This window comes from Poecile atricapillus, chromosome 3, assembly GCF_030490865.1.
Source record: "Poecile atricapillus isolate bPoeAtr1 chromosome 3, bPoeAtr1.hap1, whole genome shotgun sequence".
Lineage (NCBI taxonomy): Eukaryota > Metazoa > Chordata > Aves > Passeriformes > Paridae > Poecile > Poecile atricapillus.
The window spans coordinates 51,560,709-51,572,859 of NC_081251.1; the positions used below are offsets into that span (position 1 = coordinate 51,560,709).

At 40.0% G+C, this 12,151-nt stretch overlaps 1 protein-coding gene across 5 annotated transcripts in view; it reads left to right on the forward strand.

Annotated features, from left to right (window-relative positions):
* PKIB (cAMP-dependent protein kinase inhibitor beta) overlaps window positions 1-7,876 on the forward strand; it is a 53,912-nt gene extending 46,036 nt beyond the window's left edge. For 4 of the 5 annotated variants that reach the window (XM_058836011.1, XM_058836012.1, XM_058836010.1 and 1 more), the window contains exons 2-3: window positions 2,768-2,942; window positions 6,650-7,875. In XM_058836011.1, the coding sequence (XP_058691994.1) occupies window positions 2,795-2,942; window positions 6,650-6,735 (234 nt within the window). In that variant the 5' untranslated portion in view covers window positions 2,768-2,794 and the 3' untranslated portion in view covers window positions 6,736-7,875. Of the gene's footprint in view, window positions 1-2,767; window positions 2,943-6,649 lie in introns of all 5 variants that reach the window. The other variant, XM_058836013.1, reaches the window with a different exon arrangement.
* The last annotated feature ends 4,275 nt before the right edge of the window (window positions 7,877-12,151 follow it).

The following is a 12,151-nucleotide window of genomic DNA, read 5'->3' on the forward strand; positions in this document are numbered from 1 at the left end:
TGTAGGGAGTTGAGCTTAAGTTTTGGGTTATATGGACCTATAAATGGATTTACATTTTGTAATGTCAGTTACAGACTCTTGGGGTAGTCCCTCATCTTTCAAATATACTTAGAGAACATGCTGTGCTGGTGCAGTTTAAATAGAAAAAACAAAGGTGAAAACCCTTAATGGTAAATGTTATGTATATAAAGGATGGTGTACTTTTAGATAGCTAAATTTGAATTATAGCCACCTGACGGATGGATAATGATCAGCTGATTTTCTGTCTGACAGATGTTCCAGATTTGTCTAGTTTTGCATACTTTTTTAATCAAGTGCATAAATCAAACTTCACTTACATGAAGGCACGTCAGACTGTCCTTCATTATCTTGCTGGGTTGTCTAGTATTATGCAATGAAGGAAGATTACATCAGAGGAGAAGGAGATGTGCTGGAGAGGAAAGGGAAGGGCTTTGTAACAAGAAAAAGTGCAAACTGTACTGCAGAGGAGAGTAGCTTCATATGGCATGAGCTGTAGACCAGATTTTCTCCATTTAAAAGTAACCATTTAGGGGACAAAACATCCATGCAAAAGAGAAAAGAGGGGGGGGAAGTCCTTCTTCCAAGGCATGCTTGAGAATGTGTGTTTTCCTGTTAATGTCATTCTTTACAGCTTATGTGAACAGCAGTCTACTCACATCAGTACTTTCGGCTCCACCGTATTAATGGTTGAAATGAAATGGACAGGAAATGCAAGCATGCTGGTATTTTGGCATTGAGAGTAGTTTTAACAATTTTACTAAGCAAAAGAAGACCCCAAGAATTTTCTGCTCTGAAGTGTAATTTACAGTCTCTTTACTTGCTGTGGTGAGCATATGAGGAAAAACAATTAGGACACCTAGAGTTTAATAAATATGAACACCCCCACAAAGCCATGAGACTGTGTATATAAACATGGATTCATTCTCCTTCTTTTCATATTTTGTGCCAAGTGCTGATCTCACCCTCTGATAGTATAATACTAAATCTGAGAATGTCAATGCATGTTTGACCATTGGACTGCATCATCTTAAAGGTCTCTTCCAACCTTGATGATTCCATGATTTTTGTGTTTTCTGAAGAATGTCATTCTTGAATGCCCATGTATAGTTTCTACCCTTTGCCATTGATGGAAAAATTTCATTCAGATTTGACCTGTTTCCCTGCAGAACAGGAACCTTCTGCTAAATCTCCAGGTGAGACCTTTTACTTACTGCCCTTGGTTAAAGGAAGCAGTTTATTTGCATGTTCAGGTCACCTTTCAGACTTGGCAGTCCTACTTGTGCCTTTGTTTCTTGCCAAGAAGGATTAATTTCTTCTATTACAAGGTACTTACAGATACAAAGAAGATTACTTCTTCTTGGTTTTGGATTGACACAGCTGAAAGGCACTTCGATGGAGAAAAGAAAATGTTTGTAGTAGAAATGGCAGGTCAGCATCAGTAATCAAAGTTCTGCCTCTTCTTTCCTGCATATCAGAGCAAGTAATATTTGATATTTACTTGTATAATTTTTTTCTATCCATGAAATGAAAGCAGTAATATTTCCCAAGCTTAGCCGAATTTTAAAAGAGGGACTCTGATGCTCTGCTTCTTATATGAACAACACTAACATGATTGACACTTTCCATATCCAGTTCTTAGTCTAAATACAGCCAGTTGTCAACCAAAAGATGACAACTTTCCATCAGATTGATCTCCAGTACCATCTGTATCCCTTCCCACACAAAGCACTGACCTTATTCACACAGAGACAACACTCCTGTTCCCACATTGCAAACAGAACTTCATTCATATAGAGCAAGTAACTTTTGTTTTTCATTGAGTAATGGATACCTAATTATTATTAATTTCTCTGTTAATTATCACATTATTATGTAAATAATGGTATTATAGCCTTTTGTGGCTGCTAAGGGCAGTTTTCACACTCTCTCTGTGCCACTTGCAGGCAAGTATCCTTCTGCTCTAGGTGCTGACACTTCATCCGTTGACTCTGAGTGTGACCATGCCTTATTTCTGTGCCTGATTAAAAGCTCATTCTGGTCCAAAGTTTCCCATTCAGTACAATGGGCTTTGAGACAGCGATCACAGGAGCAGAATATGGTTCGTTCCATTATTTCCGGGATTCAGTTATTAATTATATAAAAGTCACGTGCTCAAGTGAAGGTTAAACCAGGCTAACAAGCAGCAGAGGAAAACAAGTGGTTTGTTAGGTGAAGGATAAAGAAATTCTATGAAGAGTTTCAGTGTTTTGAGAGGTCATTTTATATAGGTTGCTCCTTTGTGAAATGAGTTTTTTCTAACAAGATTCTAAATAAGAATCTGAAGATTCATATTAAGGAAAACATGCTTTACTTCACACAGACTGTATGACAAGAGAGTTTTAGTTCTCTTCCAAGTGATTGTATGGCAAAACGGCTTAAAAAAGAGGGAATAGGTCGTAAAAAGACGTACAGATGGCTGGCAGAAAGGACTGTTGCCGACTCTATTTACAGGTTTCTTGTTGGTGCAAAGTTGTTCATGTGCTCGTCTGATATGCAAAAGGCACGGTAAGGACGGTAAGGATGTACACAGACAGTCTTTTACCTTCTTCAGGGGCAGAAATAAAGCTTAAACCCTCAGTTTTGAAATGTATGGCATTTAATAAGAAAAGAACCATTGAGCAAAGCCTCTGGCTATTGTACTATTGAGCAGGTGATTAGCATCCATCAGGCTACAGCTGTTTTCTTCTTCTGTTTGTTCAATATGCAGATGTTGCTATGAGGAAAGGAGTCAGCAATGACTGATGTGGAGCCTGTGGTCACAGATTTTGCAGCATCAGGACGGGCAGGCCGCCGAAACGCCTTACCAGATATCCTGGGCTCTCCTGCTGGTGCTGGGACTTCAGAGTTGCCACACAAACTGGCTGAGCTCTCTGTTTCAGAAGGTAATGGCTGTGCTTTCAGAAAAGGACATTTTTATGTAGTTGTCCTTTGTTTTTTTCCTAAGACTTCCACCATCATGCAGTTTTGATATCAATACTAATATTCCTTTCATCATTTAGAATTAATTTGAACCTTCCAGAGCAGTTATCACGTGTGCCTCCTGATGAGACAAGTTAATATTAACCCATATCCATCCACAGATACAGTGCTAGCAGTTTAGGGAAACAGTTCAGTGCTGGGAAATGAATTCCAGTTCCCCTGATTACCAGGCAACTTTGCAAACACAGCCAATCCAGCCATAAATTCCAGCATACTACTACACTGAGATAACTTTGCATAAGACAGCAGAGCTGTGCTGTTAATACAATGACAGCTATCCTAACTCAGGCATATACATTAAAAGTAGTGTTTATAGTATATTACTCCTGCTTAGTAGGCTTTCAACTTTTCTATCTGAGACCAATGCCCTATTTTGCCATGATCTTTAATTTGATAAGCTGTTCTGCTGATACAGCACAGGTCTAATCAACACCAGCTTTGTGAGTTCTTTTTACTTTCAGAATGACTTCAGGGGAGTTTTCAGATTCAGAAAAATCCTTTTTCTAATGCCTAAGAAACAAAAAATATAGACTCGTCCTGATCATTGTCTGTCCCTACTTTTTTAAACTGAGTCAGAATTTTTTTCAGAAAACATTTTCTTCTCATGCCTATCACTGTTGCTGTTGTGGTATCACAACAACAAATGGTCCCACATCGACCGTGATGGTGTGAGTGCAGCAAACAGGAAGGGAAGCCTGTGCTGAGGTTCAAACAGTCCATGAATATGAACCAAAGTAGATCATTAAAAGGATTCCTAGTCTCCAGAGCTGCATATCCTCCTTTTACATTACCCAAAGAAATTACAGGATGTTAGGTGTACAGCCTCCTAAAGCACTGTAAAGGCTGGAAGGGAAGGATTTATTTGATCTCAAATTGTTGTTATTTTGGTGATTTAATTTTTAGTCATGTGTTTGGGGGTTCTGTAATCTAAACCCCACATGGGCCCATCAAAGGACTGCTGAGCAAGTAGAAAGAACATTTCCTGGAGGAGTAAGAAGGGCCAAATGACCATATTGTGACTTGAACCAGGAGAAGTGAGGAAAATAAGAATCTGAACGTGTTCTGGAAGAAGGCATTATTTTGTCTTGAGGAGACATTTTTCCCTATAAATATGAAAATTATGTCCCTACAAAACAAACAGGAAAGAGTGCAAGTCTTTTTAAAAGAAAAGCTACAGCATGGCAGAAAGCATCTAGCCCTCCAGATGACACAGTAGTCCTTCTCTCCTGGTCTCCATGCAATTCATTAAGAAGAAGAAAAAATGAAGCACAGCTATGTTAGTTTTAGCAAAATGTACTGATGCTTTCGTAGAAAGACAGGACCAGCACTGCCAGGATTTGAAGAACAATTAAGAGCATGGAATTGTCCTTGGCTTTTGTCACTGACGTATAGCTATGCCAGAGCATGTTGGAAGGCAGCAGATTCTGTTACCAGCAGTTTACAGTAGTGATAATAGGAAGTGAATACAAAATGCAGTTGGGTCCACTCTGACAGCTTGGGTGCTTTCTGGGGATGGGAATTCCACAAGTATCAGATGGGAATTTCAGCCTCATTGTGTTGTAAATTAAAGTTTTGATGAGATAGCAAGCAAACAGAGGAGAATTCATCAAAATGGAAAGACAGTTTTGAAGTTCAAATGCTGTGACAGGGAAACAGTTTGTGAAACATTTGGGACTCTAACAGGCATCTCTTTTGCCTACTTCTGACTTTAACAATAAGTCGTTAAAAAAGGAAAGTCATTTGCAGCTCAGAACAAAGAAATTAGATAAAGGAGAGAAGTGGAAAGATGGAACGTGGCTATATAAAGTATGCCCTATTTTGTTGCTACTCTGAAATTCAGATTCAGTGAAGATTATGGGAAATGGTGAGGACTCTCTCCATTTTGTTTCAAATTTAGCTAATGCTCATTGGATCATACATTTCCTCTTTCTAAAATACTGTCAGCTACCATCATAGTGAAAAGTCAGGAACAAGATGTGCTAATACCTTCTGGTTTAGAAGAGAAAATAGACTGCTCTATTTTTTTATGAATACACACGGACTGTACCTGTATTATGGACAAATGTCTATGTACTCTGCAAGCCACATGAAGTTGATGTTCTTGTGAGATGAACAGGAGAGATTCTGGCACCAGTTATTTATTTTGGAGCGTAACTCTGAAATGCAGACCATCTGTATCATGTCTGATCATCCTCTGGTGGTGTGTAAGTTTTGGAGTGATGAGACTTTCCAGAGGTGTTCTGGAACCACGTTGGATAGTTGATTGGTGTCACCGGTGATCCAAAGGTTGAAGAGGAGGCTGCAAGAATTTTGAGAGCAAGAAGCTGTACTGGTCTTCCACATTTGGTAACCTGTGTTAGGGCACCATTCTGCCTATAACAGTAGCTTAGCTAGCACCTATTGCACACCTAAGTGCCACCAAGTATGAGACTAGATTTCTTCTAACAAACTGTTTCCGTCTAGCCTGTCTGAAAGACTCCACTAATATTAGATGTCCAACCTGCACAGAAACAGCCAATAGAGGAGATCATTCTGTCTCCCTTTCCACAACAGTGCTGTGCCACATAAGGCTGGAGGATGTAAAATAACTCGGTTCTTTATCACTATAGAACTCCAAAGCCTCTGAATTCCTAAGCAGACTTAAAACATCAAGCAGATTCTGCCAAGGGCTTTAGCTGATGAATTGTGTGCAGCATTATATATTTGCTGTGATGTGGAGACCAAGATACATAATTCTTTTGTGTGATTTTGATATTTTATAGCAAGTCAGAAAATGTACCCCTTAGATGATGACTGTGGAGGAGATGGAGGAGTATGAGGTGGAGAACAGTACAGCCAGATGTGCTGAGCAGGTCTCTCCTTGTCCCCAAAAGCTCTGGCCTGCTATAGATTTGGTTATGTTGTTACCACTGGTACTACCATGTGGGGTTTGAAGGTAATGTGAAAATTATTATTATGGTTTGCAAGCAAATCAAGGCAAGAGGAGTTTCTGCTTCTCAGTGAGTAAACTTGATCAGAAGAAACAGCATGGAATAATACATGTAATGACCAGAGACACTGGGGAGCTTTTATTTATATCAGTCATGTAAGCATTCAACTCTAATCTGTGCAAAAGTGAACTTCCAACTCAGAGTAACAAAAATCCCCCATCTTGTGAAGACAGACATATTCATGTAGGTATTTCTTGTCAAAGAAGGTCAGATATATAACTGGCATGTCCATAAACTGTAATGTTATCTACCTGAAACCAGACAGTGCTCAAACGAATGCAATATTCTAATTTTATTTTGGAAATTACCCAAAAAAAAAAAAAAAAAAAATACAATGATATAAAGTTATTTCCAATCTGTTTTTTAGATTAATGCCAAATGCACATTGATCAGCCTGTGCAAGGAACGGGCAAATCAACACCAACAGGCAGTGGCTTTTAGAAGATGTCTCTCAAAGTTCTTTTATTTCTTGAGTTAATCTCTCTTCCAAAAGCACTCATGATTGTGGTAGCAAAGAGCCAGTCCAAACAGAGATGATCAGTGAACCCAAATACTTGGTTGCATTAAAAAAAGCTGTGAGAATGTGTGTGGTATAAATGTTTATTTCTGTCTCTGTTTAGATGCAGGAGCAGAGGGTGGAGAGGTGTCATCATCCAAGGCCTTGCTGGAAAGTCAAGAGGCGGAAGGAAAACGCAATGATTCCTAACACCTAAGGACTTCTGGGTTAATGAATCCCATCAACAGCCTTCCCAGTTTCCCTGTGTCACCCCTTCTGAAGTGTGGTAGCAACTTTAGCAGCACAGACATGACTTTGCAAAACACTTGTACCTAGATGATTATGCAGATAGCATACAGTTCTTTCTAATGTCATCCTTCAAAAGCAATGTTCTGCATATCCAAACAGAAAGAGAGCTAAAGAATGTATCTCTTGTTTTCAGTTTTCTCTCTTGTTTTGGTTATAGTATTCCTCCTAACTAATCTTATTTAACAGTTCATCTAATTCATGGTTTCAAAATCAAAATCCTATTTCTAATTTCCAAAACCAACTTATTTCTCTCTGACACAGAGGTTCACTCCCCACAATGTGATACTAAGTATATATTAGATTACAGACATTATCTCTAATTTACCTCCCGAGATTTTTGTTCTCATTAGACATATGTAGATGGGTGTGAGAAAAAAAAAAAAAATAAGTACATAAAATAAAATTCTCTCCTACTCCTGTTGCCAGAAGGTTTTATAGACTATTTAAACATCAGTGTTTGTTTTCTCTCCTGACCTCTATTTGATTATGGCAGATCATCTCAGTTCTCCCACTCTTTGCAGTCTTGCCACTTTGGCCATTCGTTTTCATGCTGAATATTGTAGCTGTTCATGTGTATCTAACGTAAAGTAGGTATGTTTGTATCTGATGAAAATTGTTTAATCTCACTGTGGAAATTAAATATCTATCATCTTTTCTGTCTTTGGTTGATTTCTTAATTTTTCTCCTGTAGGACGATATTTAAAGCCCAATAATACATATTTCTTTTATTTCATCTGGGTTTTGCTTTGTTGTTTGCTGACAGTGAAGATGTTTTAATCACTGTGATTTTTACAAAGATTTTAGGCAAAGTTCTTTCCCTACTGGAAGGACTTGGTTTGTTTGGAGGTCATGCTCCTGAAAATACTTGGTATTCATTCCCTTATTGTAGGAGACTTAAGATTTGGGTACATACATGAACCTTCATGATTCCTTGGGCAGCAGCCACTTACTGAGGAAAACTGAGGAAGCATCTCTGATGGGTACATCCCACATGTCACTGGTATTCCATCTGTGAAATATTTGTGTAATCTAAACCTGGCAGAGAGCTTGTAAGAGCTTAAGAGAGCTTGTAAAGCACAACTTTCATTCCAACTGTTCATTTACTCGTATTGTGGCTTTTGAGGACCACTCAATAAAGGATCCAATTTAATTCAACTGAATTGACAATTAGTTTCCTCCTCTTAAACCTGTTTTCTTTTAACAAGTGCAACATACAAATTTTTTTTTCAGATTTGGAAATGTAAAAAACTTACTTCACTGGATCAAAACAGGTGGCTTAAAAAAGTCTGAGAGACTGAACTAGCTGACACTGAAGGAACAGAGCTGAAAACAACAGTAGAGAGGTACTAGGAGGTAACTGTATTTGTGGTACACACTCTTGTTCTGGGTTGTAGTCCTATTCTCCTACACCAGCCTCCTTTATAGAATCACATTACATAGAATTGGTAAATTAGAAAAAGCTGTGGTGATACCATCAAAATCAAGTATATGAGTATTACTGGAACATAAGTCCTTATATGCTTTGCTCTTCTGGGTCATGGCCTATATTGAATTCTGCACTTCTTTCGCAGTTGCAGCACTGTGCAAAAGAAACTATATTTAGTTTCTTCTCTGATACAATACAGACACTGAAATTTGGGTTACTGGAATAGATACTTTAGGTACTTTGTTAGTCTAAACTAGTTTGAAAATTATTGTTATTAAAACACCAATTATGATCCAGCTGAATTTAGCAAATTATTCATGTGCTAAATTCTATCTAAAAAAAACCCCAGTCTATAACTATATACATAAATAGCCTTAAGTGCTCACAAATGTGTAGTTCACAACCAGTCAAGAATTCTCAACACCCTAGGGAATTTATTGTGAAGCAATCAGGTATTTACTTTGTACTTGAGCTGTATGAACCTGTTGCTGAAAACATGTTGCATAGAAAGAATTTTAACAGCAAATTTGAAAAAATGCAGTAGTAAAAACTAAGATTTAAAATGCAATTTAATTAAAAGCAGGATGAATATTTTTAAAATATCTGTAATATGTTATATATGTATTACCTAATTGCAAATTAACCAAGTTACAAACACAGAAATGGTTCTTTGCCATGTGCATGTATGGTTTGTGTCTAAACAAATGTTAGTCTAGACTGCATGAGAGATCTCTTTTTTAGTTAGTTGTAGCAGCAGTAATATTTAGTAATATTTAGTTATGCCTGGATTTTACCAAATTTCTCCAGTTGTGAGCCAAATGCATATTTCTGACCAGTATAAACTGTCTCACAAACTGACTGATGTGGGAGACATTGTACTGTATAAACTTTGGTCTTTGGATCAGAGTTTATTAGTTGTGCATGATTCTTGGCTCAGGTGGAAGGGAACTCACCCCTTGAAGCCTGTCTGGGGGGCTTTATGCCATGCTGTCCAGTACTCTGGGGCTTGGGCAGAGTTACTGTCTTAAGCACAGCTGAAGTTGGGGATGCTTTGGTTCATTTTCATGTTAGTGTGCTGAAGACAGATAATAGTCCTGCTAAACTTTGGCTGAGTCTGTAAAGAGCAAATGAAGTACTTCTGAATATGTTTGTCACTGAGCCAGTTTATCCAGTTTCAACCATTATCCAGGCTGTATACCACCCTCCTTTAGTCCAACTAATGGATAATTGATAAAAGTGCATTCTCTTGGTTAACATGGCCACAACGTAATGGCCCTGAATCAGCAGGGTATTTTAAAACATGCTTAACTTTAAATGCAGAAGGGTTTCACAGGAGTCAATTTAGGTGCCTAATATTAGGTACTTACTTAGTTACCTTAATAAATGACAGCAGCAAACTTCTATTAGGGCTAATCTGGTATTAAAATGCATTAATCCAAATTTCCATTCCAGCGAGTTTGGTACAGGTAATAGCATCTTTTTCATCATCTTACAGCACTATCCTGGGCTTTTGTGAAGCAAAGAATTTCATGTTAATACCAAGCAAAAAAGGCAACTTTGTTGTCTTCATATTTTAGAATATAATGAAGCAATTATCCATTCTTATCCACTCAGCATGCTAAAAAAAAAAAGGCAGGAAGTACCTTTGTAATTTTATTGTGCATATATTAAAAAATATAGGTATTTTGAACATACAGAAAGTTTGCCTTGATGTTTTCCGGATGTCATTAAGAAATTATAACTGCACTTGCTTACTTAAAAATTACAAGAGAGCAGTGGCTATAAGAGGCTTAAATTGCACTTTACCTACTACCATTAGTAGGCTAAATATCCTTTATGTATCACACACAAGATCTAGCAAATTAGTATTAGTTCATATTCCTCTCTTCTGTCTGCTAGTGCTCTGTATATGACAAAACCCATGAAACAGAATTTAACAAAGTCTTCTCCAAGGATTCCTCTATGCCTGTTCAGTGAGCATAAACCCCAGATGGAGGTGAGTGTGGGTTTCCCCAAGTCCAAACAGCACAGACCAGTGGGGCTGAGCCCACTGGGCTCCCAGGGCACTTGCTCTGAACTAGAAATGGCAAAGGCTTACACTGTCCTGCCATCTAGTGGGATCCTGAGCCTGCCAGGTCGGTTGTGCAAGGCAGTGGAGGGAGACAAGAGACCTTAAACGCAGCTGCAAATTGGGCTGGTGAGAGGCAGAATGTCTCTAGCTAATCCAATACGTTCATTTCAGGAGTTTTGCTACGGGCCCAGAACCTTGGTGCCTCTGTATACAGAAATCTGTGTGATTGCAAACAGGAGGTATCTTGTCTATCAGCCCATAAACTTACTGTAAAACAGGTGTTAAGTCTGGCTCACAGTCTACCTTACTTACCCACTCTGTTATTTGGATTTGGGTGCAAATCCCACCTCAGATAACTGTATTGACCTTCTTTTAGGGATAATTGTGTTTCATCTTCTCAACCTGAAGCTGTTCTATTTTAGCTAGTAATTAGCAATGATTACTGAGAGGTCTTCCTTTACTGTCTTGGTTTATTTCCCTTTTCAGTCCAGCGGGGACCATCTCGATGGATGTAAGCAACAGGAAGCCTGAAGTCCATCACTTTATCTGGCATGTGCCACAGCCCAATGCCAGATCTCTGGATTTTAGTACAAGACTTGCCTAGATACTGCTGTTGGGGGATTTTGTTGTTTATATGTGGTGTTTGTTTGTTTGTTGAGTGGGGCAGGGGTTGCCTGTGCGCTGTGGGCTTTTCTGTGTGGAACATATTTATAGTAATTGCTTGCAATGTAAGGCCCCTGGTGTGCGGACTTAGACAATCCCTACCAGTGCTTTATTCTAGGGGCTGTACTGTGCAAGGATTGATGCTGTAAGTCCAGTGCTTATCATACAATGTATGGAAAAGCTAATCTGTGATAGAATGGCTTGACCCTACTGTGTAGAGCTTACTGTGCTTTTATTTGCAGACTCCTCAGGCATGTTTGTCCATACATCAGCGGTGTAAACATAAAAAGAAGGAGCGTGTGAACTGCTGCTAATGCCCAGCAGAATTCCAGGAACGGTTTCCCAGTATCGCACTCAGTTTCCTAAGGGTGCAGGAGGGTTCCCGGCGCATGGGAATGCAGCCGGCAAGCGACACCTCCCTCATGGCGGACACAAGATGGCGCCCGAGCCCGCGCAGCCACACAGTCGGGCCTCGCCTTGCTCACAGCCTCGGCCCCGTCCGTCCGCCGGCTCCCGGCTCCCCGGGCACGGCGGAGTTCGGGTCTCCTTCGGGATGGTGGCTGCCGTGAGGAAGAGCGGGAGCTGTGGCAGCGCCGCGGGACGGAGGGCGGGGCACCCCACGGGCGCCAGGCGCTGGCGGCAGAGGCCGCCCTTGCCCTTGCGCGGCCTCGGCTCCAGCGGCCGCGCCTCGTCACCCCGCGGGCCCTGGGCACCGCAGCTTCTGCGGCTTCCCAAGGAGGGGGAAGCGGGCACAACAATCATCCAGTGCTATCCCGTTCCTTCCGTCTTGATTTGTTGTCTTACTCCCCTCAAAGCTTACATTCATCTCCTCCTTTCCTGTCTTCAGTGTTCATCACTTGCTGCACTCACACCTGAAACCCAATATCCACCGTCAGTGCTTTCAACACTCAAGAGTTGAATCTCTTTAATTACCTCCGTATTTGCTAAAATACGATGGTAGAAGGTCAACTCATTGTTGTTCCTCTCAGCAAGTACTGGGTAAATGTTACTTTATCGGACAGACTCATGAGAGACCCTTGGGCCAGGCCCAGAACAGCCCTTGTCTCTAACACGGAGAGAGGGAAAACTTGTGTGGAAAACAAGTAACATGTCATTATGCAAGTAGAGGTGGTGTTGCAATCTAAAAAAGTGCTGAA